General features: G+C 30.2%; 1 protein-coding gene across 1 annotated transcript in view; it reads left to right on the top strand.

The window, feature by feature from the left end:
• Positions 1-292: 292 nt before the first annotated feature.
• Positions 293-19,499, top strand: part of LOC112593136 (protein bric-a-brac 1-like) — a 41,212-nt gene continuing 22,005 nt past the window's right edge. The window contains exon 1 of the mRNA XM_025337443.1: positions 293-1,699. Within this exon, the coding sequence (XP_025193228.1) occupies positions 680-1,699 (1,020 nt within the window). The 5' untranslated portion in view covers positions 293-679. The remainder of the gene's footprint in view (positions 1,700-19,499) is intronic.

The raw sequence follows: 19,499 nt of genomic DNA, 5'->3' as shown, positions 1-19,499 counted from the left end.
GTAAAACCAACCCGGTGGAGGGTAATTTTATAAACAAGGCAAGGCGTGTTACGATAAAAAAAAAAAAAAAAAATAATGAAAATAAAAATAAATATTAATATCGGAGCCGTGGAACGCGGACGGTGTTTTTTTTTAATTTATTTTTATGTGGTTCGGCGTGCAGAGAAGTCGGCAAAAGGCGGGCGCGGTAATTCCGTTCTGCGGCCTCTGGTCACACTGCGGCCGTGGCACAAGCACCCGCCGCGACCGGCGTTTTCGTCAGCGCGCGCCACCGCCGCCGCCAAACGGCCAGCCGCCCGCCTACCAGCCTGCCGAACGCGGCACCCGACGGCGACTACAGTCAGTTCCGCCGCGACCGGTGCTCTCGTCTGTCACGCGCGCGCACCGCTTACGCAAGCCGTACCCGCGTCGATAAAAAAACGTGTGCTCAGAGGTGATCGAACGTCTGTTTATTTGAATATTTTTTTTCGTTTCGCACCCGCAACGGACGACGTGTTATCCGCGAGCTCGTCGTTATCACACCGATTTGGCGCCGAAATTATTTTTATTTTTTTTTTCTCGACAGTCTATCCGACACGACACGGCATATAGTCTTACACACCGCAGCCCGAGCGATTAGCAGAAGCGCCAGCGGCAGCAGCAGCAGCAGCGACAGCAGCGTCCAACCGCCTCCGCCACCATGCAACCGACCAACGGCTCCAAAGACGTGCCGTCGGCGGCGGCAGAGAAGACTTGCGGCGCGACGGGCGGTTCCGGCAACCAGCAGTTCTGCTTGCGCTGGAACAACTACCAGAGCAACCTGACCAACGTGTTCGACCAGCTGCTGCAGAACGGCACGTTCGTGGACGTGACGATCGCCTGCGACGGTCACACGCTCAAAGCGCACAAGATCGTCTTGTCCGCGTGCAGCCCGTACTTCCAGAGCATGCTGGCCGAGAACAAGTGCAAGCACCCGATCGTCATACTGAAAGACGTCCAGTGGCCCGAGCTCAGGGCGGTCGTCGACTTCATGTACAAGGGCGAGATAAACGTTTACCAAGAGCAGATCGGCCCGCTGTTGCGCGTCGCCGAGACGCTGAAAGTCCGTGGTCTGGCCGACGTCAGCAACGAGCAGCTCACCGGCGGCGGTGGCGGATGCGAACCGCAAGCCGCGGCCACCGTGGTGACGCCCACGGCCGTAGCACCCGAATCTCCCAAGCAGCCGGCCCGCAAGCGGCACAGGCTGTCGCCGCCGGCGGCCAGCCCGGAGTCGGTCGTATCCGACATGGGATCGTCGTCCGCGGACACGCCGCTCAACTTGCACCACATGCCGCCACCCCCAGCCCCCCATCACCTGCAGCAGCAGGCGCAGTCACAGCTGTCGCACGTGCACCAGCACCACCAACAGCAGCAGCAGCAGCAACAGCAGCAGCAACAGCAGCAACAACAACAACAACAACAACAACAACAGCAACAGCAACAGCAACAACAACATCAGCAGCAACAACAACACCAACAGCAGCAACAGCAACAACAACAACAACAACAACAACAGCAGCAGTCGTCACAACAGCCGCCGGCATCGCAAGCCATGCCGCCGTCCGCCTCTTCCGCTTCTTCGTCGTCGTCGTCGTCGTCGTCGATTCCGCCGCCGAGCAGCGTGGCCGACGACATGGAGATAAAGCCAGGCATCGCCGAGATGATACGCGAGGAGGAAAGAGTGAGTTGCTTTCCGTCAGATTTATTTTATTCCTCTCGACATCATCTCCTCCTAAATAAATACTATACGATAGGGTCTCGTTCATAACATTTATATTTTTACCATTTGTTATTATTTATTAATATTTTATTCCGAAGGTTTTTTTTTTTTTATTTTTTTTTCTTCTACCCATTTCTCTCCCGTCCGGGACAACGTCTATTTTAAGTCATTTATTTTATATTTATATTTATATATATATATATATATTATGTATATTATATTTTATGGTATAAATAACGGACCACACAGTGCGAGTGTGTGTGTGTGTGTGTGTGTGTGTAATATGTAATAACACGTTTAAAAGGAGTTATTGATTGAAGAGCATACTCTCCTCTTCCCCTCATTCTCACTGTTTATATATATATATATAAATAAAATATGTATACATATAATATAATATATATATATACATTCATCTGTCTCTCTCTCTCTCTCTCTCTTTCTCTCTCTCTTCTTCTTCCTTCCCTCCCTTTCACGCCGCCCGTCTGCCTCTCACACTCCCCCTCACTCACTAGTCGTAGTTAAATGAGGCAAGTTGAATTTATTGCCTGAACCGCCCGCCCGTCCGCCAGCCCGCACGCCCGCCCGCCCGTTAACCCTATTTATTATTATTATTAATATAACAATAACAATGGCAGAATGCGCCTCCGTGTATATACAGTGACGTCACCGCTCGCCACCACCAACGCCTCCCCCCGACGCCGTAATTTCGTTCACACAACTTTTCGAAGCTTTCACCCGGAGCCCCCATTCCACCCCGCAATGTTAATTTTTTCACTCCGCCTTCTTTTCGTATTTAAATTGTATGCGTGCGCGTGTTCTTCCGCGTTTACTTCCTTTTATCACTATAAATAATAATATAGAAAATATTTATTTTAAAATTAATGCACAAAATAAAAACAAATAATAATAATAGTTACAAAAAAAAAATGTCGGACGATAAAAGTACCTAATACATTTTTACGAGATAAAATTCAGTAATTATTTATAATTTATCAGCGGTATTTATTTAAATTTTTTATCGTTTCAATTATTGGCTAAATTGTGTCGATAAAATTACAAATTCATTGAATTATTATTTTATTATTGGTATCCCGGGTTCTCGAACAAAATATTATATAATAGATAGGTATCTATAAATATTAGGTATATGTATTACACAGATATTATGCGAATTTCTCATTATAATATTTATTGCATTGACGGTTTTTTTTTTTTTTTTTTTTTTTACTGTTGTTTTCGATACTTTTGCTTTTTAAGCTTGCAATAACACAAATAAAAATGTCATCATTTACTAACTATATTATTATACATACATCTATACATCTAGTAAGTCTCTGACGTTATAAATATCCATTAACGATCATCGGGTTTAAGCACTCGCAGCCGATTTTAAAAGTTTCTATTTTTATTTTTAAAGTATCCGTGCAATGTGTTTTTTACGGTCGGTAGGAGGAAAATACAGTCCACACTAATTGTCAAATTGTTCGGTATTTTTCTCGTGTATTTTGTTATTCTCAAAAGTTGCGTTTTTTCTTCTGCGAACTGAATAACTTGTTGATGGGTTTATCTAATCGATTTCAATAATATTTATTTTAACGTTATTAAAATTTCTATACCAACAAAAATTTTTTCTAATAATTTAAAATAAGTATATTGTTTTATTTCATCTCTGCCACAACTGCTATACTTGCATTCTGAAAATATTTTATATTTGTATAGGTACAAAGAAAAAATGATATATCATACACTGTATATACTAAAACAATTAAAAATTAGCATATAATAAAAATCAGTTTTTCAAAAAAATCGTAACTATGCTTTTTGCTTAAAATGGTTCGGAAATGTGTTCGTGAAACGTTTAAACTTTTCATTGAAAACACTTGTCGTGTATACCGTATGGCGTGGTACGTTGAATTATTTAGTAGGTATATAGATATGCTCACTAGATGATAATTTAAACCAACCTGAGAAATAATGTGTTCAATGTAAAAAATCCTCTTTCCTAGTGAATTTTAAATCATAATAGCTTGTTGTAAAAGTGTAAAACTATATTTATATATTAAACGAAAATTTGCCCGACATATTAGTTATATTAGGAAAAAAATAGAATAAAAATTAACAAAAAATAATGAGCAGTTAGTCATTTAATTTCTCATTGTTTTACAAATAATTGTGATTTTAGTTTTAAGCGTTAAATTGAATTGAATAAATTTAAAAAGCTGTAGGCTGTGAAAACACCTCTACAAGGCGAGAAAAAATGAATTGCGTAGAAAAAACTATAAGGATCCTCAAAAGTTTGGGAAAAGTATCCCCTTTCCCGACACATTTACTCCTGACCTACAAGTTGTGGTTATAAACTTTGTGTTTTTGATTTCACTTTTTTTTTTTATCACAAAATGTATTTAACTCTTAATGAATATACCTACTTGACTTTAATCATTTGTAAAGCGTATATAAAAAAATAATATATAATGGATTTTATGCATATTATATTCTAATTTATTTATAAATTTGATACATCAAAAAAAAGCAATTTTTTATCCCAAAATTCCATACAAAACTTTGATCTGGTATTTTTAAATCCGATAAAACATACAAAATAAAAGGGGTGAAACTGCCGAGAAAAAAGATGAATACAGAGTAGGAAAAGTATAGCTATATTTTCCAGAAATCACTTCGAAGACGACAAAAACGCTTATATTTTTATTATTGTTATCATATTATTATATATACCTATATATTTTTAATGCGTGGAATCACTATACAAAGCATTACTCCGTTTTTATTATAATTTTTATTATCATTTGGCGAAAATTGACATTACCCGAACTTTACGAAAGAATGAATATTCATAGTCGGTTATGAATATGTAATTTTTGAGTCTCTGTAACATCTTTACCGAGATAAAAAAAAAAAAAATACTATAAACAAAAACATTATACCTAAGCCTATTCCTATTTAATTATTGGATTTTCATTTAATTACCAGTGGTGATAATTATTTGAAAATTGTTTTGATATTAATCACAATTATTTGTTTTTCCTAGTTCATAATATATTATGCATTCTTCATACAAAAAATCAATCACCAATTTAAATTGTTTCATTTATTTTTACAATGAAAGAAAATATGAGAGAAAAGTGAGTGTGTGTGTAAGAGAGAGAGAGAGAGAGAGAGAGAGAGAGAGAGAGAGAAAGAGAAAGAGTGAGAAAACAAGAGGAAACATATAATATGTGCCTTATGTTGTAAACGGAATACGACAGACGTCTGTATATCGAGCTGTTTCGTACTGACCTAAACGAATCGGTTTTGTGTTTTTCGTAAATAATTAATGCCTAAGAATAAGTAAACTTCCGTTCGGATTGCAAATAACGCCTAAATTTATTATAAACACAACCATCAGCAAAATTCATAAATAATTTATTTTATAAATCTCCGGTAGCCCAAGTGTTTTTTTTTTTTTTATCATTGTTATTATGTTAAGTATTTTGCAATACCACAATGTAGGCCAATCCAATAATAATAATACATAGCCTATTGTTTTATATTTATGTTCGTGGGAAACAGAACATTTATTACTAGGCTGTTATGACCTAAAGGTATGTATATTTGACAAATTATGCTGCCAACAAAATACAAATGGCATTTACATTCATTTTCATATTGTTATCTGCTGACATTAATTTTCATATATTTTGCTGAAAACTAATTTATAATATTAAATAATAAATAAATATTGTCTGCACTTATGATGCTTTTATATTTTTATGATAGATTCAAAATATGTTGTCTCTATTGGTACTTAATACTTATATACTATTTTTTCTACCGTTTTCATTAAAAATATAGTTATTTTTATATACTAAAGTTTCAAATTCAATTTGAATTCTTTATTATTGTTTTATATTATACAAGCATAAAAAATAATAAGTCTACTTGTAAAATTTAATATACTATAAAGTTTAAATCACGAAGCTGGTCTCCTAAGTCCTGATGAAAAAATAATTGTTAGAACGTAGATTACAACCTACGTATATTGGACTCAGCTGGTCAATTTCAAATGTTAATACCCTAATAATATTTTATTTTTTATTTTTTAAACTTCATTCTGATTAATTATGAAACAAAAGTTATCAAATTATTTATTTATAAGTTACTATGTATATGATGTCTGTACGGAACATTATAATGATATTTTAACCACTATGAATTCCATACATTCCATTTTTTTTTTTTATATATATATTTTTATAATAAATTATAAAAATAATAAATAATACTATTTTATTATAAATTATTTAATAGCATGATGTTATTATAATATGCAAAGATCAATACATTTAATATATATACCTATCCCATGCCTGTAGTATATCCTTTCCCTAGAATCGCTAGAAGGAGGGTTGGTATATCTGGAAATTTTATTATAATTTTAACGGAATAAAAACGAAGAGTTTTCTTTTGTAATACAATTATCTCTTCGACCAGTTCTCTTTTCTCGTAAAAGCTGATTGGGGGGCTTATTTATTTAAACAAATTAAACTTAATTTCTGGAATTTGTAAAACTTTAAACTAAAAAAACAAACCTTCGGCCATGCCGTTTCCCGGCACAGTGATAGAGATTAAAACCCCTAAAGGCTGGTACCAACTATAGTTTTAATTAAAACATTGTTTTATTTTTTTTTTCGTGGAATATTTTATTCAGATTTATACACAAATCCATGCTACAGTGTGATGAATATTATAAATATTTATTATCACGTTGTCCCTGGCAGAAAACGTATATAATATATAATATATATAATATATATATATATGTATTATTATTATTATTATACTGTATGTATAATATGCTGTTGAGAATAAATTGATCATAAGAAAAACATTTTAAAATTTGCAAAAAAATAAAAATATTTAGAATAGAACCCGGTAGAGATTATGTGTCTTTAGGTAGCTTTCGTTTTCTTATATTCATCTTGCTAGAAACAGATTATATGAAATAATATTTTAGTTTAATTATTATTCCATCTTCATCTAAAAATTAAGCTATGTAGATGACAAATGGCAGTATGCTGACTACTTTTGTCACATTTTGATTAAAATTTCAACTTTTTTCGACATACTTTGGCGTGATAATATAGTCGATTTAATAATAAATTCGTCGTTAGTTCTAAAAGAACTCACTGACGTCATCATATTATGGACATAAAATTTCACAGCATACGATTTTATTCTGAATAAAATAGGTACCTAACCGGCTTAATAACTAAAATCATTTACATAGATTAACAATAATACATTTAAATTATGTTAATTGTATAAAGACTAATTTCGAAATATTCATATTATAAATAGTAAATACTTTCTTTTACCAAGCTCGTGGCAGACATTGATAAATATTTTTACGACAATGGCTGTGAACGGCGTAGTTTGTGTAGGAAATTCATATAAAACCATAAAATATAACTGTTGTTACGTGGAGACCGATTAGCCTTTATGATTGTGATTTTTAATTAATAATTTATCATTATTATTATTATTATTATTATTACTATAAGAGGACATTAGTGGATGACAAGTTTTTCCATTATTTATATTCTGTTCAAAAATTAGCCTCGATTAATTTAGAATGCAGCCCTTGTTTTCCGAGGACATTGTTGCCGTTAAATTACTTTTGTCCGAAATATTCATTGATCACCATTATTGTTGTCACTATAAATGTGGATTTTGAATGTTTTCATTATAATAATAATAATTATGATCGTTATTATTATAACTATATTTGGAGAGAAAAAGAGAATGAAGACGTGTTCTGTGAATATCGGTCTTAACTTTAGACTTTGTTAAAATTCATAGCAAATGATAAATCCCTAAAGCCCCAGGCGGTTGCATGTATATAAATTAGAACAGATAAGGAATCATAAAATAATTTAGATTGTATTATTTTAGTGTCATTGTAATATTATTCAAATATACAAAAAATAAAATATTATGTTAATTCAATTTGAGAATTGTTTTAAGATATGAGTTACATACAAGTCTTATTTCATTTTATATATGAAATGTTAAAATGCCTTTAAAATATTAATTGAACTCATGGTTGGTACGCATATGTTCTAATACATTTAGAATTGTCTATTCTACTGTCAATTGTTTGACACGTGTCAAAAAATTAAATGCTTGTCAATGAAAATATACGCACATTTATAAATCATCATTTTTCTCATTGCCACTATTGATGTCGTTTATACGGTACCTGGAAAACTATTTAATGACAAATACCTATACCATAACGTAAAATAATATGAAAATAATTATAAAAAGATATAATTTATTTCTTTTTTATATATTTATTTTACCATAAGGATTATTGTTAATACTAGGAATAATAACTAATATCTAATAAGTACCTAATAAAACGATGTACGATTATCTTTTATTTCCCTATAGTTTATATATATATATATATTCTTACAAATAATTTATTTATGTTAAAACAGTTCTTTTTTATTGTTAGTTATAATATATGTTAATATATTATATGTCATTCCATTTTTAACTAATTATATTTATAATTATTTGCATTATACATATGTGTACTTAATGAGTGATACAAAACAATCCATTAGTAGATGCAATAATGTAACTTTAACTATTTAAAAATAATTATTCGATCTTTAAATTCTAAATTTTGAATTTACTAGAAATATTGACGTACCGTATGAATGTATAAAAAAATCTTACATGCCAACAAAATAAAGAAATAGGCTTTTGTGTGGATTTATATCGCGTTCTCCTTATGATCTCTTATTATATTAATTGGAATTAATTTATACTTAGCAATTAAAAGAAAACAACTAATAATAATAAGCGGATGGCGAAACGGGGATGTGACATTTGTGCCAACAATTAAACTCGTTAAAGTTAATTACTTCCAATAAAAGAATAATAATAAAAAAATTTAAAAAACGTCCAGCATTAATTTTAATTACTATACATTTATGTCATACTGCGGATAGCAATTCTCTTTTAGAGTTTCTTATTTTTATTACACAATGCAAACAATATTTTTTTTTTAATGTATACATACATTTATTTATACATACCTACTAAAGTTACTAAATCAATAAATAAATATTACTTTTACAAAAATAATGTTTCCAATACTTATTTTTTCTAAAACAAAAAAAAAACTTTGTTGGTTACCTATAAACTTAAATGGGTTTAATGCATGTTCAAATGTTGAAATAAATATCGCATTCCCATTATTCAGTGATATTTTTCTTGTGTAATATTTTTTTATAAATTTAGTAAATATTATCAAGTTAAGAATTTTGTACTCTACGATCCAGTTTGATAAAATATTAAATATCTATCTAATAAAATTCCTACAGTCGTTTAAATTTCCTCTTTAATTTATATTTTAAGTTCATGCAAATCTTGTTTAATATTCCTATAATATATATATATATGATTATATGAATAATATTTATTAATATTGAAACAAAACTATATAAACTCATCAGTTATGATTTGTGAAGAACTTAATATTTTAAATTAAAATTAGGAACTCTAGTATTGGTGTTCTAGTATGTTCAATTTTGTTCAGAATGATTTAAAAAAATTCAATGCTTATAACTATGATTGATCTTGATTTTAACGTATTATGGCGTTGTAACTTTAGGAAAAGGGGAAATAATGTGAGCTTATTATAATCGTATATGCGAAACAATGCTCTCCCTCGTTCTTCCGGCTGTTTGGATTATTCAAATAACCACTGTTGTCAACTGCTATGTCTGTAAAAACGCTTCTTATATATCTAGGATAATTATTTCCTATGTAGAAAAAAAACAATCTTAAAGGTGAAGTGAAAAATAATAATAACAACCATTCAAGCTAAATTTCTAGTAAATCCAACCTAACTTTTAGCAAGTTCGCCGCCATCAGTAGATATGCCGGAAGGTGGCGAGTTTTGTTCTAAATTTATTATTTACCAATACTAATTAATCGAATTAAGTTAAACCATTTTCTGTTCTCTACACCGCTTACCCTACCCGGCCACCGTTGGCTTAGCGGACTTCGCGAATGCCGGCGGCAGCCAAAACTTTTCTTTTTAAAATTTACGACTGGTAAAACCAATAAATAATTCTCTTCAGTTATATACAAGTTTTCGGGGCGGAAAACGAGCTATGAGCGTCGACCGAATAAACAATTAACGATCGATTTACATTTAATAAAGGAAATTGCGAACGCAGAAGCGACGGCTGCACTCTTTGTATAATTGGAGGAAGTCCCTTGGTTATTATTTATTGTTAAAAAAAAAAAGGCTTGTGTGTTGTTCGATATAAGCGCGCACCCCTCACTTCGAAAATAATAATAATAATAAAAAACTGGCCAAACACCGTAATTATTCATCGTCGATATTTTATGCCAAACACGCTAACCGTTCATATACTTTTATTGTGTGGACTTAGGATCTTTAATTTTACGCGTAGGGACATTAATTTAGTAAGAATTTAATTATGTTATGTGTTCCCATAACGTCAATATCAAGAAAAAAAAACTATTGACATTTGAAGGAAAGAGTAGAACGAATATAAATTTTGGTATGTACACTGTGCATATAATAATCATAATATAAATTTTGGGACTTAAAATTATTTAAAGTATGATTATATGAAAAAATATATTATACATAGTTTTTATGTAGGTATACTAACTGGATATATCAATAAATTTTATTGAATTAAATTTAGTTCTATCAGTGTGATAAGTAATAATTTAAACTAAGTATTTTAGTGAATAATATCGAATTTGTAGCTCAACCCAAAATAAGAATCACTTTTAAAACCCCTTTGGCAACTTCTATCTCCCCTCAAAATACAGCACTCACAAAAAATCACGATAAAAAAAAATAAAATCGTTTATTATAAACTTTTTTATAATACTTACTCGTGTTCTTTGGAAACTACACGAAGTCCCAGAAGTTTAATAAAAGAATGCGTCATAATATTGTCAAAAAAAGACTATAATTTATAATATATATTTTATTTTAAAAATTAACGACCTATAGTGAAAATATATTAGCAAATCGCCGATACACAGTTGCTTCATAACTCTTACTAATTATATTTTTCATTTTATATTAGACACAAAACGTTTGTTAAAAAAATATCTAAACTGTTGTATACTTATATATTTAGTATTAGTTATGGTAATAATTCAAATAACTTAAAAAATTGCTATCGAAATCACATTAAATTGATTTTGAATCAAAAAAAAAAAAAAAAAAATGACCTGGAAAATAATACTATACTACTATTTAACTATAGCGACTTTATTTCACAATTACTTCGGCAATAAGAAAAAAATATTAGATTAATACAAAAGAACTACAGTATAATGTTGCGATTGTTATCGTTGTTTTAACATTGTACAACATATTCGTCGTCGTCGCTAAGTCCACCCAGATAATTATTGTCTTTGGGTTATGTATGGTAATCGTATGAACTTTCTATAATATAATATCATGTATTCATGTAGGAATTATAAAATTGTACGTTAAAACATATTTTTCTCCATGCACTCGTCTGATTGAATAACACGGACAGGTGGAACGTAGTGGTAACATTTGGAATTATAATAATAATAATAATAATAATAATAAAAGCACGTAATATATTATTATAATAGACGTTTAGAGCCGATCGTACCGTCTCATTTATTTATACTCGGTCACCGGTACATTATAACTACAGCTGGCGTACAAGAGGTGTATCACCTATGTTATTATATGTTATTTTTTATACATAATATATTATATGTAACCTTTTTTTTCTAAATCCATTTATATTAATTTAATGTTTCAAAATATAGTGTATTTGTGAGAGCTACATTGTATCAAAAACGTTGGCGTTATTATTTTTTCTTCTTATCTGTTCTTGAATTAAAATATTTTCTTGAATATTATTAGAAATGTTCAACTAATTTACCGAAAACATATTTTATAACACGTGTCGAAACTGCAACTAAAACAATATAAAACATTAATTCATCTTTCTTTCTATTACATTTTTCTATATATATATAGTAAAAATCTAGATATTAAAGTTTCGTAATCATAAATTCGCCAAGATAGGTACCTACCTACATAGATTCCATTAGTTATTTAAAATCATATTTTGCTAAATAAAAGAACTGTATAAATTGGGGCGTTAAGTCTTGGTATAAGTGTATAATAATGTATTATGTAATAAATTTCCGAATATATATATATATATTTGTTATAATCTATTGCTATCACGACGATAATGGTAACATTATATTTTTAATCTACCTAAATATGCTTCATAGCGTGTACGTACAAATTTATACTACTATACACGTGTAGCTCTAGAGATAAGTGTAACATTTTATGATCAATAATTTTTCCCCTCGACCGGTTTTATATTGTAAACAATTGTTTCATGGATGACACCACACCGGCAGTCGTGTGGTCGTCTTAAGTCGAAGCAAGTACCTTTGCTCATAGATTATTAGATCTCAGTGTATTGGTAACGGATTCTGAATGATAAACTATTGGGCGCGGGAGGGGGATCGAGAATGAACATAAAAGGAAAGGAGTCCGTATAATTAAGGCCCCCATATGCGGGGCCCATATTATATTATTATTTTTATTATTATTATTATTATTAAATAAAAAATATATATATGTATGTATGTGCTAGTATAATAAATGTATGATTAAAAAAAATAATAAGTAGACTGTATACGTTGGGGATAAATTTAATTGAAATTGCAACAACGCACAGGCGGTCCTTATAATAAAATAATAAAAGAAAATGGAGGGCCGCAAATTGAATTTTCGAACTCTCACATTGCCCGATGACCGTGTTTATGTGTGTGTGTGCGTGTTACCATCGCGCGCGCGTATGTATCAGGGGGCTAAAAATTGCTCTGACAATATATATTTTTTCGTTATTTAATTTCCATTGGATCGATGTGCGTTATAATGTTATAATATGAATAACACACGTTGGGTCATTCAATCTCTATGTCGTGTCCCGGAGTTATTTGTTTGGAACCCTTTTTTTTTGTTTCCCAGAAAAGAACCCGTCACGTACTTGTTTCACGTCTGAGTGTTTTTTCGAAATTATTTATTTGCATAAAATGGTGAGAAATGAAAAGTTTCCACTGGCACGCCTCTGAAAATATTACAGAAGTTTTTCCGCCTACAGGACGTTTTATTTTCGTCAAGCTTATAAAATATTATAATATTATATATTATATATATATATATATACAAAAACAAATTGTGAAATATTTATGTTATAATTAATTTTAGAACATTTCCCTGCCTATAGCCACCCTTTTTTATTTAAGTTTTACCGTTTATTTTTACCCCATACCATAAAGATGTTTTCCGAATCGGAATATACATATATATATATATATATATATTATAATATTTATATTATACATATATAAATATATTTGAAACGAGGAAGAATCTTGTTCGTCTAAATACCATTTTTATACCATTACCAACAGGAAACGGTGAAATAAACAAAGTTTATAATAACACCGTGCGAGGCAATAAAACATATTATTTATAAACACGAACGAAATGTATATTTTTTAGTATTATTCGCAATAATAATAAAAAAAGAAAAAATACAAACACACATATGGTCGAATGTGAAAAAAATGCATTAATTATAAAAATAACAATCCCGCCTTGTAGGTTTATTTATTTTTTATTTTTTATTTTTATTTTTATGATTATATAATTTATGAAATAAAAGAAAAATAATAATTCGTAGGTGGAAGTGTGTGGCATATATTATACACGTATATACACTACACTATAATAATATACACGCGTGTAATAATATATATATATATATATATATATATATTATATATATACATGTAATAATAACCATGTGTATGCCGTAGAGGTTTTGTAAATACGTATACATATCTGTAATAAGCCCAGGGAGACAATCTTCATTCGATTCGGCGGACTTAAGCTCCGCCGCCGCCGCCGCCGCCGCTGTCGTGTGGTAGTGGCGGTGGTGGTTGCGGCGGCGGCGGAGGTGGAGGTAGTTGTGGTAGCGGCGGTGACTATATCACGGTGGAGGTGGATATTATGACGGCGAAGGAAATTGTACCTGCAGTGGAGGCGGCGGTGTAGCACCGCGTGTTTTAAAGAGGTCGATATTATTGTAGTAAAGTTATACCTACTATAATATATACTCATATAATATATTATAATATAATATTAATATAATACGTACCGAGTTTGAATTTTGCGCAACAATAGAGACCAAATGGCCGGACTTGTTGTCGGCCACAATATTATAATATCGTAAATAACGGCCTTATTTATACATTGCGTACATGCGGATGTAATGGAACACGTGTGTTTGTACATGAATAAACGGGATTTAAATGGCCTGTGCTAAGCGCGTACATGTATATATTTATACGTTATACGTATTTATGTATGTACGTATAAACGTATTATACATTATAATATATACCTATCCATATTATATATTATTGTGCCCAAGTGGTTTTACACGCACACACACACACTCACTCACACACACACCACGCGCGAGCGAACATTCACAGACACAAAACACACACGCAGAGAAGATACTCTACATAATATATAATATATTATTATTATTAACGTCATTATCATCGTCATCGTCGTGTACGTAACCTTCGTTCCTGTCATTATATAGCATTGTATAATAATATATATTTTTATAAATTTATGTTTTTTTTTTTTTTCCATATTCATAAAACACATAAATAATAATTATATTTGTTGACAATCGTTTCTAGTAGGAACTTTAATTAGGCGCGGTTATTATTTATACATTTATTATAGTAATATTAATAAAATATACGCGTATAATGGACGATTCTCTATAAGCGTGTTCGCTACAGTTGTTTCGATCTATTAACATTTTTTAAATCTTTTACTCATAAAAATTGTGTAATAATTTTTCTACATTACGTATAGATTGATTATTGAATTATAATTTTTTTTTAATTTTGTCAAATCATTTTTAAGAACAATATTATCCTTATTATACAATTTTTTTATAACTCATAAGCTACTCATTCGAATAAATTTGCAATAATAAAAGTGAGTTCTATTATTTGAAAAAAAAATAGGCTTGCCACAGGACACTCGTTAAATGGTATAAAAAAATATAAATTCTACTATTAAAAAATATAGTTCTTAAGTATACTTAACAATTCAAAAATCTAAATTTGAATAAATTTATAATCAAAGAAAAAAAAATTGACGTGATAATAATGTTTGAAACGTAAAATAATACTATATAGTATTTATAAGTAGGTACCTATATACATTTAATGTTGTTTTTAAATATCTTATATTATTATTTTAATGTTTAATTTTCCTTTGTAGCAGCGATGGAAAGTGCTATGAAATTATCATTTACATACCTATCTAGTACATAATATTATTTATAATATCACGAGTCTAATAGTTATTAAAATAATTATTAATATTAGAGTAGATATAGAAATAATGGGAAAATATCGGTGAAAGTAGCGTTATAAATTATAATGGTTCTCTGCAGTTAGACCGAGAAAAACACGGCAATGAATAATTAAAAGTAATATAATAATAATATATTATTCGTTTGTATGAAAACAATATTGTAATAATCCTTTCTCAATTCTTTTTTCCTAGTCACAAGTTACAACTCTTTGGCAATTGCGAGTACATGCGTTCAGTGTCCGTTTGTTTTTCGAACAATAATTATTATTTCGAGATGTATGCTGCATGGAAACAGCACATATTATTATTGTTATCTATATATAAAATAATCCAAAACTGGAAACATCACGATTACTCATTGTGCATAAAATGTGCACATAAAATAGTTTTAATGTCTCTACGTGGGGCCGAATGGTGTTTCAGTAATAGTTTCCATTATTCATTTCTGAACACAATATAATAATAATAATAATAATAATAATAATAATATTACGCACAATGCGACCCAGGGACACGGGGCATAGGGAACCCTCTGTAAATATCGATTAGAATACTGAAAGCTCTCTCTGTACATTAATTAAGCACCACAACCGTCTAGCTATGAATTTGAAATATATCATATATATTAGCTACCATTGCCGAAGGTTACAAAATGGGTTTATGTTTGATGCTTGGGTGGACCCCTTGTGCTAACACCATGGTAGACGCCAATTTTTTTATTCTACAATTTTTTTTTTGTTCTATTCAGCTTTTGTTTTCACTTACCTGAAAGCATTTACCACAAATTTTTTTTCCTGCGGTGGGTTTTTTTTTTTTCATGAAAAAGATCACGTATTATTATTTTTCGCGTTCCTATATAAAATAACCGTAGTGCACAATGCTCTTCCGCGTTTAGCTCTTGCAATATGTTATATAATGTCTGCACGATTATTCAAGTTTAATTAGGTGCCACTAAACGATGATGATTGATTTTTTACTGTAAAACCTGTACACCCCTTTCAATGTTGTAGCAGTTATAAATATGAAGTGTAATATGAATTTTTAGACTAATTATGACATTGACGATTCTCCCTCGACTTTCCAACACTACTAGATCAATTAAGCGGCCGTGTTTTTGTTTACTGTATTTTTCATAAAATCAGTTTTTCCCTTTCTATCAAAACACTATCATGTACACTCTAAATGTTGTGTTTAGCAATTTATTGTCTATTTCCATTTTATTTTATTTAATAAAGTTTTATTTTTGTAAAATTAATTTCATTTGAAATGATAATTTCTCTAAATTATAATTTAATTTTGGTCTGTTGATAATTTAATATATTTTTACTTTTATGGAAATACAATTATTTAATGATATTGGTTGAAGCTGTTAAATTTTTGTGACGTAAATAAATTATTATATGCATTACCATAAATATATACTGTAATATATATTTATATAATATAATTTATTATTAATACTAAAATGTCATATCCCATTAATACTGCAAAAAAACCGTTTATATTTTAAGAGCTTTATATTTTTTCACAGCGTAGGTAAAACATTTTTACATAATGAAAAGTGGACAACTTTACTATACAACAACAAAGAAAAATATTTTTTTTCTCAAAGTTAATAAACAGTGTTTTTAACACCGAAGTTTTACGTTTTTATCTGTAAATAATAACCATTGCATAGATTTTTAGAATAAAAAAATATTATAGTGAAGCTTTTGATACAATTAAAAAATGTATTTTTATTTTCATTCTATAAATGGTATTAATTAGTACCACTTTGATGCATGAATAAAATATAGATTGTTGAAATATATTTTTTTTTTGATTATCATGTTGGTATATTCGATTATTTTAATATCTAAAACAGGAGGTAAACGAAATCAATTTGGTGTGATTTTATATTGTATTTTCAGTAATTTTTAATTGAATTTTTGTTTTATTCAATTAAATTTTTCACTTCTTTGATCTTTTATAAGCCCATACATACCATTAGGTATACTTAATAATAATGATATTTTTAAATATATTTACCTATCGATACAATAAGTCAATATTTTGTTATTATCATGTATTTTTATTGTGACCAATGATTTAAATACATAACAAAATCATAATATTATTTTATGATATGTTCACATAACTAATAACTATTACGGATGCGTGCAATATTGTAATAAATTATTATTAATTTTCACGATAGGAAACTAGTGTTGATTTATTGGGTTTTATTATTATATTAAATCTATATACAAGTATGTATTATTATTATACTATTACGTCATCACAAATATTACATAGATATAGAACATACGAGGTGATCCTCGTATGGAATTATTCATTGTATTCAACATTCAAGTTGAGTATGTTATTCTACGGTGAGATCTACCAGTTAATCTCTATCGCATTCGCTCAGAACCCACTATTTCCCCTCTTGTCCATTTGTTTCTCCGGTTCGTGACCCGGACTAGCACCGGGTGTGACATGTCCACATATAGGGGTTAAAATTTTTTACTATTGGTTAAAATAAATATTATGCGTATATTATTATTTAATATTATTATTTTATAGTAGCGTGCGTTATGTATTTTATTATATAAAATTTAATTGATATTATATGGCCCCTATATTATTTTATTGAAACAGATGTTTTTATTTATAATAAAAATTGACAAATGAGAAAATATCAAAAACAACAGATGTTCATTGGTATTTTTAGAGACGAATAAAATTGGAAACTCACTAATGGAACTACACGTTGTATACTAATTACTCATTTCAATTCGACCGAACTATTTTTTCTCATTCAATTCTAGAATACATAGATTATAGGTTATAAAGAATTATATTATTACCTATGATAATAGGATAGAGTTTTTTTTTATTCCGTTTTTATACGCCTATCTTCCAGTGTAGGTACGCTATAATTATTTATTGTAACCCAACATAGAGTTAGGTTATATAAAGTTAAGGTTATGTATCTACACAATAAAATCTCACGAGGGAAATATATTTTTTCCAATTATATATATATATAATTACATATATAATATTTCATAGGTACCTACGTCAATTATATTATATTGTACGCAATCGTTGTCGTATATATTAATTTAAATAATTGTATGTAAGGAAGAAGTTATTTATCAGCTTTGATTGTCGCATAGGTATATAATATTATCGTACACATTATGCAATTTTTAAATTACGTTACCTTAAATTAAGCGGCGTGTATTTTGTTCCAAGAAAATGTACTTTATTTTGCACGAAGTATTATTGTTTATATTGCAATTTATTTGTGCATATTTTGCATTTTATACGGTATTGTTAACATAAAATTAAGTAGGCCAGTAAAAGTTGTTGTTTATAAAAGATTAATAAACCTCCGATATTAATATTAGAAATATTTTCATATTTCTTTTGTAACTACTAATTTATTATTTGTAATTTAATAGATAATTTCTTTTTACTGATTCTCCCGTTTTGATTTGGTGAATTTCTCGGCCAAGTCACCAATAACGAACGTTTCCGTTCGAAACACGGTAAAACTACCTATATTGTTACGTGTGTTTTCCACCACCCTCTGTTTAATAGATAAGTATTATCTCGCGAAGTGCGCCTATGTTTAAATATTAATATTTATTTTATTCCGGTTGTGCATACAACACACACATACACTGTAAATATATCCATTAGACCGTCAACGCTAACCAGTTCCCAGGTGGGCCCCAAAAACCGACACATACACAGGCATAAAATAATAATCGTTTGGTATATTATTATAATGTGTACACATAATATACGCCATCAGATATTATATTATACATTTTCTCTTCCCTTCTCTCGTCTCTCGCTGTCTCACTCGCGCGCTCTCACTCACTCTCTCTCTCTCTCTCTCTCAATGTACACACACACACACACCAGTCTTCCGTCTCTGTTTAGAGACGAGAATAGAACAAAAAGACACATAATATTCCTATATAATAATTACTTTAATGCGGAGCTACGTGACTGTATAGTTAAATATTATTATTATTATAGCCCCCCTCGGTTCTGTTCATATCTTTCCGTCTTTATAATATATACATACATACGTATATATTTATATAAATACAGTGAACGGATAGAAGGGGAAGAGGGTTACCAAATATATATTTTTATTCCGACATCAGACTTATTTTATTAATGTAGCAGTTGCTTTGGGGTACAGTCGGA

The sequence above is a fragment of the Melanaphis sacchari genome, unplaced genomic scaffold (assembly GCF_002803265.2).
Source record: "Melanaphis sacchari strain LSU unplaced genomic scaffold, SCAv2.0 Contig1_pilon_pilon, whole genome shotgun sequence".
Classification (NCBI taxonomy): Eukaryota; Metazoa; Arthropoda; class Insecta; order Hemiptera; family Aphididae; genus Melanaphis; species Melanaphis sacchari.
This window is presented reverse-complemented; position numbering and strand designations above follow the sequence as displayed.